The sequence below is a fragment of the Bubalus bubalis genome, chromosome 19 (genome assembly GCF_019923935.1).
Source record: "Bubalus bubalis isolate 160015118507 breed Murrah chromosome 19, NDDB_SH_1, whole genome shotgun sequence".
NCBI classification, from domain to species: domain Eukaryota; kingdom Metazoa; phylum Chordata; class Mammalia; order Artiodactyla; family Bovidae; genus Bubalus; species Bubalus bubalis.
In genome coordinates, this window is record NC_059175.1 from 56,278,369 (window position 1) to 56,298,874 (window position 20,506).

Sequence of the window (20,506 nt, forward strand, 5' to 3'; positions counted from 1 at the left end):
GAACAGTTAAATTCTGTCGTTTCTCTGGGGCTCAGATGCAATGAAATGTGTAGTCAGTCTTTCATTGTCTGTGTTAACAGTTAGCAAAGATGGATTTGCTCAGAATTTGCTATTAGATTTTCCAAAAGGTTTCATCTGTTCACTCATTATTTCCATATATAGATATTTGACTGAACTCACAGGGCAGTGAACCCGTTTCTGCTTTACATTGTCATGGCCCTTAGAATTGTAATCTTTGATCACCCGCGTTTACATCACGTCTGTACCTGACAGGTTGTTTCTAAGGCCCCTCCTCAGTGTTGCTATTTTTAGATACTGTCTTCCTGTGCCCGGAAGACCCAGAGTTTCTGGAAGTGCTACAATCCAGGGCACATTTTCTGCCTAGATTTCACTGGACTCTTTTCCCTAGAGAAGTTTCTAGCTCACTCCTTTGAGAATAGTATCCTATGGAAATATGCCTCCAATTTTATAACATATCAGTTGGAAAAAATGGTTTGAATCAAGTTTGATTCACATACTAGTTTTCAGGAATGCAAAGCACTTTGAACTTTGTGTGATTTAAGCAAATATTAAAACTGGTTTGAACAAGTCTTTTAGCCTTACTCACTTCCAGTTTCCTCATCTGCAAGATGGAATACTACTACTCATCACACCCACCCCATCGGATTTCTGCGTTCAAGTGCTGTATGAGTTGAAGGATAGCTGTGGGAATCTCCCGCGTATCAAATAAGAGGACTTGATTCCTGCAAGGCTTCTAAGAAACCATTTGAAATCCTGTGTGTATACTCATCAGTAGTTCTTTGAGGGTAGAATAATAGAATTCTTTTTAAAAATTATTAATGTTTTTAAGATTATGTTTTTATGGTTCTTATTTTAGACTATAAAAATAACATAGCTTCCTTAAAGAAGCTGATAATCGGTTGATTAACATCTGTGAAGCCTGATCCAAAAATTAAGGCAAAATAAACTACCTGGTTAACAAAAGTTACTGTTGAGAAGTAAATTAAGTTTGAACTTCCTGTCAACCAAGGCAAAAAGGCAAATGAGATGCATTTTCTACTCTTTGTTCCCTTTTAATCATGTGTTTATCTTCCATTTTATCTTGCCTAATTCCTCTTTGGCACAGTGTGCTTAAGTAAATCACAGTGAGTTAGGATAGTCATCAATTTATGAGTGTATAATCAGATAACGCATAGCATTTCTTCTAGAGAGAATAGTTTTCTCCCCTCATAGCAAATTTTTAAACAATTGGTCTCATAGATCCATGTTAAGTGATATTACATGACAGTGGATGCCAGCAGATGAAATAAGAGTTGGTTCTGTGCCAGCCCTATGTCCTTGTCCAGCTTGTTCTCTCCCCTTAGGGGGTCTTCTCTTCAGGAGACTCCAAGGCGTGGAGAGGGTCTCACCTTAGCAGGAGGACTGGATTTCCCCACCACCCCCAACTTGGTTTCTGGTCTATGTAGTGCTTAATACGTGTGTGTGTGTGGATTTCCACCCCCCGCACTTGGTTTCTGGTCTATGTAATGCTTAATCAGTCTGTGTGTGTGTGTGTGTGTGTGTGTATGTGACTGGTCCCATCAGAGGAGAGAGAATACCTTCTACTGCAGTCCTGGCTGGACCCAGACAGATACACATACACCCTCCTTTCTGGTCTATGTAATGCTTAATCAGTGTGTGTGTGCGTGTGTGTATGTATGTGTGTGTGACTTTTCCCATCAGAGGAGAGGGGATGCCTTCTACTGCAGTCCTGGCTGGTCCCAGACACACACACACACACACCCCTGCCTCTGTGTGGCAGGCTGCGTTCCCACCCCCTCTCCCTGGGCCCTTCTCAGAGCTCCTTGGTTTCAAATCTAGGACGTCTCAGATCCGTGAGGTCTCAAACACTGAAAAGCATTAGAACTTCCAGGGTCCACAGATAATTAACTCCTATTTTCGTTAATTAAATAAGCACAGATTGAGCATCCCCTTACTATGGACAGGTGACTATTTCCAAGTCCCACTGTCAACTTCTTACTGTCTCTCTGCAGTCTTTTTGGAATTATGGAAGGCTAGGTAATATTCAGGGTAATCGTATTCATCAGCACGTAGATGCGTTTTTCTTTTTTGTTGTAAAACACCTCCCCTGTCCTGTGTCCCTGTCTGCCAGCACTTCTGTTGCCCTTTATGTAGACATTTAGCTACCAAAGCTTGCCTTGACCCATAATTGATTTTTGTGGAGGGCTTAGCATGCTCTGTTATCCATCACTTGTTTTATTGAGGCATTATGAAATCTTATTTTTTCAGATTGTAAGGGGAAAGGTTCTATTTTTTGTTTTGTTTGTAGAATTAAATTACCTGAAGCTAAATGTATTTAGTCCTGTCTCCAGAATGTAAATTTTCTCTTGCATCCATCTCTTTTTGTCCGTTTTAAATGCCTCTGTGTCAGTCTGGCTTTTACAATACCTTTTTTCTAAGCTTTATTAAGCTGTAAATCACATAGCATACAATTGACTCATTTAGAGCGTACCGTTCAGTCGTTTTTCACATATTCACAAATCTGTGCAACCCTCACCCCCGACGCTTAAAGCATTTTCATTAGCTTAAAGAGAAGTCCTCTTACCTGTCAGCTGCTGCCCCCCTGTCTCTTTGGCCCTGAGCGGCCACCACTGTACTTCCTGTCCCTGTAGATTTCCTGTCCTGGACATGTCACATGAATGGAATCCTGGAACATGTGGTCTTGTATATGACTGGCTGCTTTCACTTAGTGTAGTGTTCTCAAGGCTCCTCCATGTTATAGCAGGTAGCGACACTTCATGTTTATGGCTGATTATATTCCATGTTATGGATACGAAGCACATTTTCAGCTGCTCATCAGTTGATGGACATTTGGGTTGCTTCCACTTTAAAGTACCCTTCCAGCCTCTTCTCCCCTGTTCTCCATGCTTCTCTGCCCCCATTTCCACCTTACTCCATGAAGGACCTCTAGAATCCCTTCTGTACCTGATTTTTTCTTTTACTTTGTAAAAAAATTTTTTCAAGTGTCTTCAAAGATATACAGCCAAACAGAAATTTCTCATGTGGTATGTATGTGATTATTTCCTTCTTTTAGTGCCATCTGATTTCCCCCCTGTTTTCTTAGCTGTCTCTTCTTCCCACCACCCAGAATAGTGCCCCCCACTCCACAACAGCCTGGCATGTCTCCTCCTACCCTTTTCTGCACATTGTGTATCTAGATGTGTATATTCACACACACGTGCATACATAGAACAGGTGTGATGTTTGATGGGACTACTGTTTGTTTTACAGTAATGAGATTCTCATACATATTTCTCTGCATCTTGTTTTTCTCACCTTACAAAAGGCTTGAGAGTTAACTGGGGTATTTAAAAATACATTTAATACTTATTTCTATGTGACGTGAAAGTCATTCAGTCATGTCTGACTCTTTGCAACCCCATGGACTATACAGTCCATGGAATTCTCCAGGCCAGAATACTGGAGTGGGTAGCCTTTCCCTTCTCCAGGGGATCTTCCCAACCCCGGGATTGAACCCAGGTCTCCTGTACTGCAGGTAGATTCTTTACCAGCTGAGCCACCAGGGAAGCCCATTTATATGTTATTTAATCATTTTATATACTATTTGTATCTAATATTTATTGCTTATTTAATTTGTTAATTTTTTTTTTACCATACCACTCAGCTTGTGGGATCACAGTTTCCGATCAGGGATTGAACCCACGCCCTCATCAGTGAAAGCAGAGTCCTAACCACTGGATCTCCAGGGAAGTCCCTACTGGGGCATTTTTAATTTGTGCTTATTTTTTAATGGGCACATAACATTTCATGATGGGCATGGTATCAGCGTATACCTGGCCATTCCTCTGGTCTGGTTTCCAGTTTTGCCACTACCAACCGAAGGGGGAGGGGTGGGGAGGTCCATCCACAGCCCAGGTCTGACCCCGGCCGGCAGCCCCTGAACCTGGAAGCAGGGGCTTCAGACTTGAGTGCCGTGTCCACTGTCAGCGCAGGTTCCCTCTCCGCCTTTTTGGTGTGAGCTCTGCTCTCTGTGTAGAATGTCCCATCCCCACGGGACTGAGTTGTAGATGTGAGGGTCCAGACTCTGACTTGTGGGATCTTAATTCAAATTCATGTTCTGCCTGTACCATCTCGGTACTTTTCTTTCTTCTGTATTCCCAAGGAACACGATTTTAATTTTCAATGTGTTTTTAAATTCACTTTGAATTGGAGGACAGTTGCTTTACAATATTGTGTCGGTTTCTGTCATGTATCAGCATGAATCAGCCATAGGTATATGTATATGTCCCCTCCCTCTTGAAGCTGCTGCTTCCCACCCCTTCCCACCCTTCTGGGTTGTCACTGAGCACCAGATTTGACCTCCCTGCATCATGCAGCAAATTCCCCCTGGCTGTCTAATGTTGCATATGGTAATGTGTATGTTCCAATGCTACTCTTTCCATTTGTCCCACCCTCTCCTTCCCCCACTGTGTCCAAAAGTCTGTTCTCTATGTCTGCGTCTCCATTGCTGCCCTGCAATAGGCTCATCAGTACCATCTTTCTAGATTCCATATGCACTAATATACGATATTTGTCTTTCTCTTTCTGACTTACTTCACTCTGTATAATAGGCATCCACCTTATTAGAACTGAGTCAAGTGCCTTCCTTTTATGGCTGAGCAGTATTCCACAGTGTATATATACCACAACTTCTTTGTCCATTCATCTGTCGGTGGATAGATGAAGTTTGATATTAGGTTGTCTACTATATAAGCACTGACGTCTGGCATACCTGTCACCCTCCTAAATTCCAGGGTCACTGGAGACAGAATCAGCCTGTGAGGCTATGCAAGTGAAGGGCAGAAGGTATAAGGGATTCTCTACTTTCCTCTCAATTTTGCTGTGAACCTAAAACTGCTCTTAAAATAACTGTGGAGACAGTAAAAATATGAGTGGTTGCCAGGGGTTGGGGAGAGGTAGAGGTGAGTAGATGAAGCACAGGTTTTCTGGGCAGCAAAACCACTGTGTGTGAGGCTTTGATGATGGACACGTGTCATTACACACTCATCAAAACTCACAGAATGTAAACACCCGAGTGAACCCTGACGTCAGCTGTGGGCTCAGGGTGAGTAGGATGTATCCTGTGGGTTCATTGGTTATAATGAATGCACTACTCTGGTGAGGGCTGTTGGTTTAAGACACACAAGAATCTAGCACGTGTATTTCATGACTTCTCCCCAAGCATGAATCACAAAACCTTGATGCCTAGTAGGTGTTTATTCATTTAATATTTGGTAAATGGATCTCCTGGGACTTTAATTACCCTAGTTCATGGCTGTTATTTCCCAAATCTTCCTTAGCTTTTGGCCTGCAAAACTTCCCAGTTAGGACACTGCAGGGAGTCTTTGAAGGGGGGCCCTCCAGTTCAGGACAACTAGTTACCAGTGTGGACTGGACGCCGTGAGGAAAGTTTTAAAAGGACACATGCCTTTGAGTTGTGACTTGTCCCCCACCCCCACTAGCTGTATCATCTTTGAACCAGAAAGAAAAGGAAGTTAAAACTCAGAAGAGACCCACCAATGGAAATAGAGGTCTGCTCCCCTCACGATGGCCCTGTGAGTTGCCCAGGGTGACAATCTGCCCAGAGATCCGCCTTCCCCTGGTTAAATTTCTGTGAAGGGGCAGAAGCACAGGCACAATGGGAGCCTGGAAAGAGTGGCCACTCCTGGTGGCTGCCTCCCGCCCTCCCCTCCCTGGGCTCTATGAAACCCTACAACCACACCACTCTAATTAGCCCGAGAATGGAAGGGGTTGTCATGGCGACCGAGCACTTTTTAAAGCACAGGAATGGTGTTCATTATTGTTCAGTGTCTTTAGCTGTGGCGAAAAGGTCAGTGTGGCAGTTGTTCTCCATATGAATTTTGGCCTGAGAGCGAAACTGAATGTGGAATGTTCCTTGGAGGGACTGGAAGATGGTAAGTGCGGCTGAACTTTATGGATAGGGGTATCCGATGAGTAGTATTTTTCAGCGTTTTAATAACTAGTATCAAACTAAGGAGTTGTATGGACTTTGTTAAGTAGAGATCGGAAGAAAAGGAGCAAGGGAAAAACAGTATGGGTGAGGAATGGTGAAAGTTTAGAGAGATTTTTTTAAAATTGGACAAGTCTCGAAGCATCAAATGATTAAACATGAAATTTGTAGATTTCTCTGACTATGAATTTAATAGTTAACTAAGCCTGATGTCTTATTCAGTGTTTGTTTTATGTTAGCTCTCTGGTGGTCATTGTGGATTCAGATTATATCCCCAAATAAATTTAAGAACTTTTAACCACATACCTTCAGAACTGTTGCACCTCTCCATTTTTTTAATCCAAAGATTAAGTAGAGGAGTAACCAAGGCTAATTTTTTCATGCTTTTATTCTATTCTTTCTTGTCTAAGAATATTTGAAATAATTAAGACTAGAAAGCAGTGAACCACAATTCTTTGGGTATTTGCCCTAGTTTGTTGGCTAGATTCGGGTAGAATACTGCTGAGTAGAGACAGTTTGACTACAGTGTTTTAGGAGAAATTAAATACGAGAGAGGTAATTCTGCTGCATGGGACAGCAACTTTTCCATCAAACGCTGCAGAGATTTGCAGAGCATTCTTCAGATTTATGTTTTGCTAGTTTGGAAAGCGAACAGGATAACGTGCCTTTCAGCCTGATTTTGTGCTAATAACTGGCTGTGTTTTTAAAGCTCACGAATTTAAGCCACTTTGTGTCTTTGCACTTTTTAACAACACCTTTGAGTCCTATGGCACTATTTTTCAGTCATCTTATACACAGTTCTATAAGATAACAAAATACAAGTTAATTAAAGGAAATGGGGTGTCTGGATTAAAAAACAAATCACTGCTCAAAAAGCTGTGAATGGGAAATGGCCTACTTTGGGGCTTTTCCCTGAAAGACCATTGTCCTGTCAGCAATGCCAGTTTGTTTGGCAACTGAGCAGATCTGAGAATGCGGTTCAGAATGTTAAGTCTTGGTCTGATTTCCTCTGTCTTTCATTTGTATGTTCCGGGATTAATATATTTAGTGATCATAGTATGGAGTGTGATAAACAGCGTGTTTGACTAGAAGTTGAGAATTTTCTCCACTTACAATCTCTCCTTTTCCTCTCTAGCCCCTAACTCTTCCCCTAGTCCTCCCTGGGTCACTTCACTGCATTCTTCAGCTAAAAAAATGCCTGGAAATTGAAGTATTAAAACAAAGTGACAAATGTATGACACTTGAGCTTCTTTGGAAAATGTAGAATTAAAAATGGTGGTTTGGTTATGATATCATAAAATAATCAGAAATTTGAACCTGGATATTAATATCAAGAAATTATTGATATCTTTTAAATATAATAGTATTGTGATAAAAAGTGATCGAAGGGTTAGTCTTTTAGTCATGTCTGACTGTTTGCAACCCCATGGACTGTGGCCCACCAGGCCCCTCTGTCCATGGGGATTCCCCAGGCAAGAATACTGGAGTGGGTAGTCATTTCCTTCTCCAGGGGATCTTCCTGACCCAGGGATTGAACCCTGGTCTCTGCACTGCAGGTAGATTCTTTCCCATCTGAGCCACAGGGAAGACTCATAACAGTGTTGTAGTTCTATTTAAAAGTGATACTGATGGGGGGACTTCCCTGGTGGTCCAGTTGTTAGGACTCTGTGATTCCACTGCAGGGGCACAGGTTTGATCCGCATTTGGGGAACTAAGATCCTGCATGCCACACAGTGTGGTCCAAAAAAAAAAAGTTTAAAAAAAAATGATACTGATATGTTTACAAATGAGAAGGTGTGCTGTCTGGGACTTGTTGCCCCAAAACATCCAGGAACAAAGAGTACGTGGGCTAAGGATGGGTCAGGGTTGATAGTGCTGGCTATTATGACAAGTCTATAGGTACACGGGATGAGTTCATTTTCTCTTCTATGTATTTGTGTAGGCCTAAAGTGTACGTGTGTACAGCTGTGGTGTGGGTGGTCTTGTTAATAACCTTATCTTCTCACCTCTTTGCACATTTTAGATGCCCGACCAGTTTGACCAGGCAGTTGTGGTCAACCAGCTGCGGTACTCGGGGATGCTGGAGACGGTCAGGATCCGGAAAGCTGGCTATGCTGTCCGGAGACCCTTCCAGGACTTTTACAAAAGGCAAGATGGAGTTGCAGAGACCCTCTTTCTTTTCAAAGAGATTGGGGAAAGGGTTGTAGCCCGAGGTGATGCTGGGCGTTCTCACGTTGCAGGTATAAGGTGCTGATGAGGAACGTGGCGCTGCCTGAGGACATCAGGGGCAAGTGCACGGCCCTGCTGCAGCTCTATGACGCCTCCAACAGTGAGTGGCAGCTGGGGAAGACGAAGGTAAGATTTCAGAGAGCGAATGGCTGGCCCGTCAACCCCCGGAGAGATGTTTGAGTTCAGTGTCCTGTGATGACTGCTAACCAATTGTTTTTCAGCATTGGGAAGATGGTATCATGGTATCACGCTGGCCAACACTCTTTGTCCTTCCACCATTAACCTTTTATTTGAAGTCCTTGACTCTCTGGGGACTCTGTTCTTGGGGACCCATTGAAGCATCAGGTCCTGTGTATATTTTCATTCAGTCAGTCAACAGATGTTGGCTGATAGGCAACTCAGTGCCAGAAAAGAGCTGGGCAGCCTCCAGCATCTAAGAAGTGAGGCACCAGACCCTCTAACTTTGCGTTGTCATAACACTGCGCGTTCCCTGCGCACCACGGGAGCTGTTCTGTGGGAGACCAGAAATCGTCTGAAATCATGTAGGTTGCCCAAAGTCCAGTCCCAAAAGCCAAGGTGAAATCCATTCTTTACACATGCAGGTATGAGGCCTTTACCCCTGAGCTAAGTGGTGAGTGGTCTGGCCTCGATTGCAAAAATTAGCCATAAAATGGGCAGTGCAACCTTTTCTCCCAGTATCAGAAATGGCCAAAACCCCCATGTGGGTTCCAGCCTTGTCTCCCCTCCCACCTCCAGTGTTTTACCACACAGGAGAGGCAGAAATGCAGGCAGCTGGGGCCTGGCCTTTGAGTGTATGGATGTCCTCAGAGTTGGAGGTATTCCTCGAACCTCATCTTCTGACCCTGCAAGCAGCGGTGTAGGGTCAGAGAAGTATTTTAAAGTCGCTGCTCAGATTATGTTTTTAACCTAGGAGTTTCTTTGTATAAAAAAAAGAGAGGAAGAAGAGGGAAAGAGAGACAGGTATCTTGCAGTTTGACTATCTTCATCTTAGAGCCGCTCTAATAAAATACCACCGCGTGGCTTAAACACAAACGTTTATTTCACAAAGTTCTGGAGGCTGGAATCTGCGATCAGGGTGCCTACGTGGTCAGGTTCTAGCAAAGGGCTCCTTCTTTCTTTACCGTCAGCTGCCTTCTTATTATGTCCTCAAACGGTGGAGAGTGAGTTCTGGTCTGTCTTCCTTCTTTCCATCATGGGAGCTCACCATCCTAAATGAAATTACTTCCTAAAGGCCCGACTTTCAAATAGCATCACACTGGCAGTTAGGGCTGCAGCATATGAATTGGGGGCAAAGGGGTGCTAGACATTCAGTCTGTAACACTGATGTGAAATTAATGACAGGTATTTAGGCATCAACTGGAGGTGACTTAGTACATGCGCATCTATTAGGGTAGAAATAGCATGCAGAAGTATTGTGTTAGTTATCTCTTGCTGTGTAACAATCAGCCATGAACTTAGCAGCTTTCACAGCACGAGGCGGTGATCTCCTAGTATCTGTGGGTCAGGGCTCCAGGCACAGCGTAGCTGGTCCTCTCTCTGGGTCTCAGGCTGTCAGCTAGGGCTGCATTCGCTTCCAGAGCTTGTCATCCTCTTCCCAGCTCATGTGGCTCTAGAATTGAGTTCTTTGTGGTTGTAGGACTGTTGTTGTTGTTCAGTCACTCAGTCATGTCTGATTCTTTGCAACCCCATGGACTCTAGCCCACCAGGCTTCCCTGTCCTTTACTATCTCCCAGAGTTTGCTCAAACTCATGGCCATTGAATCAGTGATGCCATCCAACCATCTCATCCTCTGTTGTTCCCTTCTCCTGCTCTCAGTCTTTCCCAGGTCTCTCTTTTCCTGCAGGCTGCTACCCTGAAATTACTCTCAGCTTCTAGAGTTTCCCACCCAGTTTCTTACCCCATGTAGTACATGCACACGGTACTACACAGTGCACATAGTAGGAGCTCAGTCAGCGTCAGTTAAGTGCTTAAATCAAAACACACACACACACACACCCCATTAGGGAATGACACGAGCTTGTTATATGTTCAGTCTCAGGAAAACACCCACTGGTGTTCTCACCCTGGGCCCACCTGCTTCTTCAGGGCCAGCAGGAGAAGCTTGGTGGAGTTTTATATATAATGTAACACACTCGCAAGAGGGATACCCCTTCACCTGTGCCACGTCCTAGGAGAAAGTCAGATTCCACCCACCCCAGTCGGATTAAGCAAGGGTGTAACTCACTGGGGCGTTTGGGGTCCCTTGGGGTGTGTGTCCTCGCAGGTTTGAAGGTCTCTCTACTGGGAACTCTCCCCTCTCCTTGTTTTAGCCAGTCTATCCTTCAACTCTGCTTGGATGCAGACTGATGGGAATCCTTTTTTTTTTTTCTTTTTTAAATTGAAGTATAGTTGATTTACAGTGTTGTGTTAATTCTGCTGTACAGCAAAGTGACTCAGTTATACACATATATACCTGCTTCTCCATATTCTTTTCCATCATGGTTTATCACAGGATATTGAATAGAGTTCCCTGCACTATACGGTAGGACTTTGTTGTTTATCCATCCTATAGTAGTTTGCATCTGTCCATGCCAAACTCCCAATCCACCCCTCTCCCACCTGCTCCCCCTTGGCAGCCCCCAGTATATTCTCTGTGTCCATGAGTTTGCTTCTGTTTTGTAGATCCATTGATTTGTGACATAGTGTGGATTCCACATGTAAGCGGCGTCACATGGTATTTGTCTTTCTCTGGGAATCCTTTTTGATGTGCTTCATCTCTCCCTGCATCAAAACTCACCCCTAAATTGGATTAAGCCCCCTCCTCTGTCATGGCTTCCCTCATAGCTCAGTTGGTAAAGAATCTGCCTGCAATGCAGGAGACCTAGTTTCAATCCCTGAGTCAGGAAGATTCCCTGCAATCTTAAATTCTCTATAATATATTACATTCTCTATAGTATACCTTCCTCCTATCTCACTTCCTTGCATATTGGAATAATATCAAAGATCATTGACTTACCAAGCTAATAGTCACTTTTCTGAGCAATGAGCACCACAAAACCAATCCAACTTCATTTACAAATGGAAGTCAGACCCCAGCACAACTTAGAACTGGGTGTTGCACAGGGATATAGAGACATAAAAGCATTACCCCTGGTTTACTTATTTGCTGGGAGATGTCACTGCATTATTATTATTCAGTTGCTCAGTCGTGTCCGACTCTGCGACCCCATGGACTGCAGCACTCCAGGCTTCCCTGACCTGCACTGTCTCCCAGAGTTTGCTCAAACTCATGTCCATTGAGTTGATGATGCTATCCAACCATGTCGTCCCCTGCCCCCAGTCTTTCCCAGCATCAGAGTTTTTTCCAATACAACTAATAAATTATAGTGTGATCTCTTTAAGGAATGAGGACACAGCTCCAGGAGAGAGCTCACTGTGAATTGAAACGATCAGAAAAGTATTCAAGAAAAGGAAGTCTTTAAAGAGGAGTTAAATTTTAACTGGTGACACATTGGCAGTAGAATGGAAGCTTATCATTTCATGTAAATATTAGGAAGTAAATGTAAACATGGAGAGCATTTAAATTGTATCCGCTAAATAGCTTTGACCTTGACCAACTTTTGACTTAATTATATGCTAGCAGTGTTTCTGTGCTACTGCCAGAGGTCTTTGCATTTAAACCCGTAAACCACTAAGGAGCATCCAGATCTTCTGGATAAGAAGTTTCTGTCGACACTTACACGGTAGAGGGAACTGTGGGCAGCGCTATAGTCAGAAAATCAAACATGGCACCAGGACTGAATTCACAGGCTTAAAAAACACATCTAGTTGTTGGAAGGCAAGGATTCGTATCTGCTGGGGAAGCACCCCTAAAGAAGACGGGAGGCTGGCTGAGCCCCCGGAGCAGCCCGAGCAGGAGATGTGATGTGTGTCCCTCCTGAGAAGCTGAGTTTAGGGAGGCAGAGGTGGACAGCTGCTCCCCTCTTTTTTTTTTTTGCCTGGCTTAGACTTTTCCCTCTGCCCTGTAACTCGAGCACGTTTCACTTTTCCGGTCACCTGGGCTACACTGTCAGACCTTACTTCTTCTGTGGCAATGAAGTCTGCAAGAGGTGTTCTAAAAAGACCTGTTTAAGAGAATAATCCATAGGCTCTTAAGCTATCTAAAGAAAGTTTTGTTTGTTTTTTTTTTTAAAAAAAGAGCCACAGGAAAATATTCATATTGGGTAGTGAGTCAAGGTTGGCCGAGCAGCCCCCTGCGTGGGTGTTGACCTTTCCTAGGCTGTTTGATGATTCCCGACAAGGACCTCCACTCACAGCAGCTGGATCCTGCTAACTTTATCTTGGCTGTGTCCTGGGAACATGGTGATGTGGCAAAAGACACCCTGGGCTGGAAGAACTGGCATCAATTCCCACGTGTCACTGCGTAAATTCAGGGTAGATGTTCTTAATGAAGCCGAGTCAGGTCTCTAAAGCATTTTGCTCTGTTTTCCATTATGGAAAGAGGATCTAGATAAAGATGCGGATGTAAGTCTAATGGGCAGAGCAGAGAGCTCTCTTTGATGGGCATGAAACTAAAACAGGTATTTCTCTGATTGTGATCCAGTCAAGAGAGTCTTTAGACTTCTGATACAGTGTAAAACGCTTTTCCCTTCATATTGTTGTTGTTCAGTCACTAAGTCATGTCCGACCCTCTTAACCCCATGGACTGCCGCATCCCAGACCTCCCTGTTCCTCACTGTCTCCCAGAGTTTGCCCAAGTTCACGTCCATGGTCAGTGATGCTACCATCTCAACTTCTGCTGCCGCCTTCTCCTCCTGCCTTCAGTCTTTCCCAGCATCAGGGTCTTTTACAATGAGTTGGCTCTTCACATTAGATGGCCAAAGTATTGGAGCTTCAGCTTCAGAATCAGTCCTTCCAATGAGTATTCAGGATTGATTCCCTTTAGGATTGACTGCTTTGCTCTCCTTGAGTCCAAGGGACTCTCAGGAGTCTTCTCTGGCACCACAGTTCGAAAGCATCAGCCTTCTTTATGGTCCAACCTTCACATTCCTGGGGTTCCCTGATAGCTCAGTTGGTAAAGAATCCGCCTGCAATGCAGGAGACCCTAGTTCGATTCCTGGATCACGAAGATCCACTGGAAATGGGATAGGCTACCCACTCCAGTATGCTGGCCTGGAGAATTTCATGGGGTTGCAAACAGTCAGACACGACTGAGTGACTTTCACTTTCTTTCTTTCTCACATCCCTACTTGACTACTGGAAGCACCAGAGCTTTGACTATACAGACCTTTGTCACCAAGGTGATGTCTTTGCTTTTTAATACACTGTCTAGGTTTGTCATAGTCTTCCTTCTAAGAAGCAAGCATCTTTTTCCTTCATAAAGCTTCCTGTTTGTTCATGTGATAAATATATGGCTCTTTGGAATTAATGCTTTTGTTTTATTATGTCGCCACCACCATCATCACTCTTCATCAAGAGTTAACTTTAGTAATTCCATGGGGGTCCAGCAGTTACAGCTTCATGTCCACTGTAAGGGGTGCAGGCTTGGCTCTTGATCTGGAATGCCATGCCACACAGCTCTGCCAAAGAAAAAAAAGTAAATGGCAAATGTTAAAAAAAAAAAAAAGACTTTATTACTTTTTCTTTTAATCAGTAAGCAGAAGAATTTGAGTAAGCTCCTTAATGTATAAGAGTCATCTCAAAGAGAAGTTTAAATATTTCTTTGAAGTCCAGTCTTGGTGAAAACTGCTGCTGACCCATGGTTTTGGTAGAGATTCATATTTCTGGAAACTTTTTATCATTATCAAACAAATACAGTTTATGCTTGTAGCTTCTGCTTTTTACTTTTTTTTTTTTTTTTTTACTAACCTTGCAGTCTCTTTATGCATCAGTGGAGCATATTACTTGCAATTGTCGGAAGAGCATTGTATGAAAAGGTTTTTTGGGAGAGGTATTGTGGGAGAGTTTTACACATGTTCAAAAATCCACAGCAGGAGTAGGTAAGGTTTCTGTGAGTCACATGGTGGTAGAATTCTTTATTTGCTTTTTTGTTCAAATGTCTTGGAAGAAACAGAGCAGAAAGTCTGGAAGAATGTGCCATCAGGGGACATGATGCATCATCGTAGGCCAGAATGAGTCACAGGAGCATAAGTCAAGAAATCATGAATGAGGGAGTGTGTCATTTAACCCCTGGCCAGTATTTGGGATTAGTTTTTTTAGGTAATAATTCAAAACTTCTTAGGTATGCATCACATTGGAAACTACAAAATTAAAAGCTCCTGTGATTGAAAAGTGAAAGTGTTAGTCTCTCAGTCGTATCCAACTCTATGTGACCCCATGGACTTTAGCCTGCCAGGCTCCTTTGTCCATGGTATTCTCCAGGCAAGAATACTAGAGTGGGTAGCCATTCTCTTCTCCAGGAGATCTTACCAGCTTAGGGATGGAACCTGGGTCTTCTCCATTGCCAGTGGATTCTTCACTGTCTGAGCCTCCAGGGACGCCCTGCCATGATTGAGGGGAGGGTCTTTTATTTTCATACTTTTTCAAATATTAGGGATTCTGATACAAATGCCAGTTACCAGACACACTTATTTTATGTAAATGACAAGCTTAGTATTGAAGTGCCCATAGCCAGAAACAGGCCAACAGATAGCTACCATCTGTTTAGTCCTGATTCTGATTGTCTTATGGTGGCTGTAACGTCAATGATTCAGTGCTCATTTCAAACAGTTTACAGAATTACACTCTTAAATGTCAATTTTTTAATTTGCTTTATTTTTGAGGCCAAGGAGCTTGATTGTAATCACTTGACAGCATGAAGAGAGACTTTCCACGTGATGACAAATAACGTTTTACAAATGTTTTGGTTATTCTCCCCCTCCGTTTCTTTCGTTAGGGAGTCTTTTCATGTCTTTTGTTACTTGGTGTCGACTAGTGCTGGTCCCTGAACTGTTTGCCCTGGCCCACGATTAGATAAGTGTTTATAAACTTCAGTGGCAATTTCACAGTCATCTTATGCCTGTTGAACTAATAATAAACAAAAAAGTAAGACTTCTATGTTAAATATTCTTTAGTTTTTTTTTCTTTCTGGTAATATATTTTTGACTACATTTTACAAAAGTCTTAGTCTTTGACAGATGGGATATTAAAAAAATCCTTTCCCCACTAGGAATCTGAGATTCCCTCTGCTGGGCAGCATTGCTTTTTGTGTTTGGAGCAAAAATCGGAGAAAGAAAAAAAGCCTTACCCCCACCCCCCTACCCACCCAAAGCAATCTCTGACTCTGAGAGGCCTTCCCTATACCTGCCACATTCTGCGGTTGTGACATGTCACTCCCTCCTGGGCAGGTCTTCCTTCGTGAGTCCTTGGAGCAGAAGTTGGAGAAGCGCCGGGAAGAGGAGGTGACGCGGGCGGCCATGGTGATCCGGGCCCATGTCTTGGGCTACTTGGCGAGGTAAGAAGTGTGCAGAGGGGAGGGGGTGTGTCTAGTATGTTTCACCTGATGGTGCAGGCTATTATATGCTTTCATCTAAAATAGACCCAGATGGTTTCTTATCAGGACCAGACTAAGGAGAGGGCCAGAGCAATGCTCCTAATTGGTGATGCCAGTTAGCTTGACGTGGGCAGGAAGTGGGAACAGGGGCTCGTGATGTCTCAGAGCAGTAGCGTCACTGGAGGGCACCGGGTGAGATATTTAAATAGTTTCCCTAGTTCCTTGGGGCCATATACTGAAGCCACAGGCAGCTCGCCTGTTTACCTTGGTGTCGACCCATGGGGTCCACAGCGGCTCCTTCTCCCGGGTTTGCCCAATGAGACAGGTACTTTCTTGTGTATCCCTAGACCAGTGGGCTGGTCTACCGGTCATCATCTCATCATCATACATTACATTTTCTCAAACATAAAAGCCATCCTGCGGTGGTGAATCCTTTTCCCTTTTGCTCCTAAGAACGGCAGAAAGTATCACATCCCTTGGTTCTGTTTACAGCCTCACTTCCTGCCAGGACTTTGCAAAGTCAGTTATTAGGAGTGATGTGTTTATTTAGCCAATATGATGATAGGCTTCTTGCTTGAGTTCTGTTATTATTCTTTTGTTTTTCTTCTGTTTTGCCCACAGGGGCCTGCTCATTGGCTCCCTGTAATGAGTCCCATAATGAGTGGATCAGCCCCAAATGAGATCTGCTCTCTTGTCGTGTAACATTAACATAAACTCCTGTGAAGAGCTCGTGGCCTCATTCCGTCCTCAGCGATGCTGTTATGCTGTTTTCGTTCTCATTTTTCAGAAAGCAATACAAGAAGGTCCTTGCTTGTGTAGTGATCATACAGAAGAACTACAGGGCCTTCCTCTTGAGGAGGAGATTTTTGCACCTGAAAAAAGCAGCTGTGGTTTTCCAGAAGCAACTCCGAGGTCAGATTGCCAGAAGAGTTTACAGACAGCTGCTGGCGGAGAAACGGGCAGAGGAGGAAAAGAGGAAACGGGAAGAGGAAGAAAAGAGGAAACGGGAGGAGGAGGAAAGGTACGGACTTCCCTTATTTGCATGAAACAAGACAGGACACCTTTGGAGTTTTTATGCCCTGGATCCAGCCTTGAGGCCATAATTCCCAGAGCATGCTGCTGAACCTGCTGTTGGAAACAGTACCTCTTGGTGGGTCAGATAAAATTACTTGGCACCACTGAAGACCCAGTTTTGTGCATATTTTTATTCATGCAAAGAATAGTTGTCTATGTTGCCCAAGGAAGACACCCCGTTCATCCTTCATGCCTTTTAAGTCGTCTTTAGCAAAGCTTTTGTTAAAAAGTTCACTCTTAGCTCCTAGTAATGGTAGATGCCATTCTTGTAGCCGTTAACGGTGAGTTTAGCTTGATTTAAGGGTTTGGGAGGGATCATTAACTTAATTATGGCTATTTTTTTTTTTTTTTTAAAGATTTGTTTATTGCTGAGCTGGGTCTTCATTGCCACCTTCAGGCTTTCTCTAGTTGCAGAGAGCAGGGCTACTCTTCAGTGTGTGGGCTTCTGATTTCTCTTATGGTGGGCGCAACTCTAGGCTCACAGGCTTTAATAGTTATGGCAGACGTGCTTAGTTGCTCTGCACCATGTGGAATCTTCCTGGACCAGGAATCGAACCCAAGTCCAGGGTTCAAACCCAAGTCCCCTGCATTGGCAGGCAGATTCTTAACCACTAGACCACCACGGAAGCCCAGTTAGTGCTCGTTTTGAGATGTCTATGTGAATAGGGTTGGTGCAGATACAACAATGTGGAAAACTAGGAGATGGGATCACAGTAATCTATGTTCCTCTGGAAACCATTTGAATATTTGTTTTATGTGGATTTTTATTGACTTTTCAAGCATGCTACTAAAGTGTGCCCCTCAACTGCTGAGCAAGCATTTGTAGCTTGTGCATCAGCAGATTGTGCCAGAAGCTTAGTGTTGTGACTTGTTTTTTAAACAATAATCTTGGGGAAAAAACCTTGGCTTTCTGAAAAGTGGTTCTCAGATTTTTTTTTCATTGCTTTCATTTATTTTCACTGTCTTTTTTCTTGACTATTTTTAGAGAAAAAGAGAGGGAACGAAGAGAAGCAGAGCTCCGCGCCCAACAGGTGAAAAACGCCATGACCACATGGCATCTTGTCTCTTACCTTCCCTCCACTGACACTTTTGGAGAAGGAAATGGCAACCCACTCCAGCATTCTTACCTGGAGAATCCCATGGACAGAGGAGCCTGGCGGGCTGCAGTCCATGGGGTCACAGAGAGTCCAACTCAACTGAGTGACTAACACTTTGACTGACACTTTGCCCCAGGGATTAGAAACTAAAATAATGATATAGGGAGAAGGATTCAAAACTAAAGACACAGGAAGAAGGATTTTAGAGGAGATGTTTCTGCTGCCATTTCTAACCCATTACAGTTGGGTAAAAATGTGTGAATGTCTAAGATTTTTGTGCCAATCACAAAAGCATGCCGGCTCTAAACCGGTAGCGCCACGGTACTGATGTGCTCAGTCTATAACATATAGTGCCGCAGCCCGGAGGGAACTAAACAAAAGAAATCCAGTGCGTCACAGTTCTGGAGGCTGCAAATCCAAGATAAGTTTCTGCAAGGGTAGGTTTCTTCTGAAGCTTCTCTCTGTAGGTTCATGGTGTGTCATTTACATGGTCTTACACCTGTGTGCGTACTTCCCTGGTGTGTGTGTGTGTGTGTGTGTGTGTGTGTGTGTGTGTGTGTGTGTCCTCTTATAAGGACATCAGTTAGATTGGCTTAGAGCCCTACCTCAGGGCCTCACTGTAACTTTATCACTTCCTTAAGGTCCTGTCCCCATATCCAGGCATATTCCAAGGGTCCTGGGGGTTAGACTACAGAGGATGAGATGGTTGGATGGCATCACTGATTCGATGGACATGAGTTTGGGTAAACTCCAGGAGTTGGTGATGGACAGGGAAGCTGGGCGTGCTGCAGTCCATGGGGTCACAAAGAGTTGGACATGACTGAGCCACTGAACTGAACTGGGGGTTAGGGCTTCACATGGCAGTTTGGCAGAGGGAGGGGTGCACATCAGCACACAACGGGCCCCATAGCATCATGTGGGAGGGCCGCTGCCCCCCTTCTCTGCAGGGTCACTTCCTGACCTCTTCCTTCCTCCGGGATCCAGGAGGAAGCAGCCCGGAAGCAGCGGGAACTGGAAGCCTTGCAGCAGGAGAGTCAGAGGGCAGCGGAGCTGAGCCGGGAGCTGGAGAAGCAGAAGGAGAACAAGCAGGTGGAGGAGATCCTGCGGCTGGAGAAGGAGATCGAGGACCTGCAGCGCATGAAGGAGCGGCAGGAGCTGTCCCTGACCGAGGCGTCCCTGCAGAAGCTGCAGCAGCTGCGGGATGAAGAGCTGCGGCGGCTGGAGGACGAGGCCTGCCGCGCCGCCCAGGAGTTCCTGGAGTCGCTCAACTTCGACGAGATTGACGAGTGCGTCCGCAACATTGAGCGCTCGCTGTCGGTCGGGAGCGGGTGCGCAGGCGAGCAGGGTGCTGGGGCGGAGAAGCCCAGTTTCAACTTCAGCCAGCCCTACCCAGAGGAGGAGGAGGTGGACGAGGGCTTCGAGGCTGACGACGATGCGTTCAAGGACTCGCCCAACCCCAGCGAGCACGGCCACTCGGACCAACGCACCAGTGGCATCCGGACCAGCGACGAGTCCTCGGAGGAGGACCCCTACATGAACGACACCGTAGTGCCCACCAGCCCCAGCGCTGACAGCACCGTGCTGCTGGCCCCCTCGGAGCACGACTCCTCTGCCGGGGAGCCCACCTACTGCCTGCCCCAGACCCCGGGGGCCCTGCCCGCCCCAGAGGGCGACTATGATTACGATCAGGACGACTACGAGGATGGGGCCATCACCTCCGGCAGCAGCGTGACCTTCTCCAACTCCTGCAGCAGCCAGTGGTCCCCAGACTACCGATGCTCCGTGGGTACCTACAACAGCTCGGGGGCCTACCGGTTCAGCTCGGAGGGCGCCCAGTCCTCGGTGAGTACCCGCTGGCCAGGTGCCACCCACCTCCCTGCGCGCGCCCCGCCCCCACCCCCCACCCCCCGCCCCCTGCCGGCCTTCATTGGGCTGGAAATTGTCTGTCATCCGCGCCCCTGTTGCACCCTCCCTGGGATGAAGACATACCCCCACAGGATGGGCCAAAGGCAGACTCTTAGAGCTGGTCTGAGACCCATCTCTCTTGCCAGAAGCAATCGGGTGAGAAAATGGCCCTGTTGGAGCTTCAACACAAAACCCAGAGAACTGCATTTTGCCCAAAGTCTAAGAAAACTGGCATGCTCGGTGGAGAATTTGGCCCGTGTCTGTCCTGGCTTTGCAGGAGGTTGGGAAATAAGGCCTGCTGTAAGCTCTAATGAGGCTCACCAGGGACCTTTCAGAGAATGCTCCAGACAGTAGCTTCAGGCTCACTGCAGGATATTGTGTATTGTTCTCATTGTAAGGGAGGAAACTTTGCAGGCTTCAGCAGGCCCTTTGTAGCTTCTGGATTTATTTGTAGTTTACTTTTTTTTTCCTTTCTGTTCGTTGACCATGTGTTAAATACTCTCTGGATTTTGCTAAGATTTGAAAGATATATTTAGCACAGTAACCTAGAGGGGATAACTCTTGAGTGGTTTGATTAAAATTACATGTTTAAGCGGTAGTGTTGTACTTAGAATACAGAGTCTTGGGATTAAAGTATGTCTCGTGTGCTACATCTCAAGTCCATCGACCACTCTACAC

The 20,506-nt window shown here is 45.0% G+C and overlaps 1 protein-coding gene across 4 annotated transcripts in view; it reads left to right on the forward strand.

The window, feature by feature from the left end:
* Positions 1 to 20,506, forward strand: part of MYO10 (myosin X) — a 258,403-nt gene that overhangs the window by 208,038 nt on the left and 29,859 nt on the right. For all 4 annotated transcript variants that reach the window (XM_006072954.3, XM_006072953.3, XM_025270684.2 and 1 more), the window contains 6 exons: positions 8,055 to 8,179; positions 8,272 to 8,386; positions 15,607 to 15,713; positions 16,540 to 16,773; positions 17,812 to 17,857; positions 18,908 to 19,765. In XM_006072954.3, the coding sequence (XP_006073016.2) occupies positions 8,055 to 8,179; positions 8,272 to 8,386; positions 15,607 to 15,713; positions 16,540 to 16,773; positions 17,812 to 17,857; positions 18,908 to 19,765 (1,485 nt within the window). The remainder of the gene's footprint in view (positions 1 to 8,054; positions 8,180 to 8,271; positions 8,387 to 15,606; positions 15,714 to 16,539; positions 16,774 to 17,811; positions 17,858 to 18,907; positions 19,766 to 20,506) is intronic.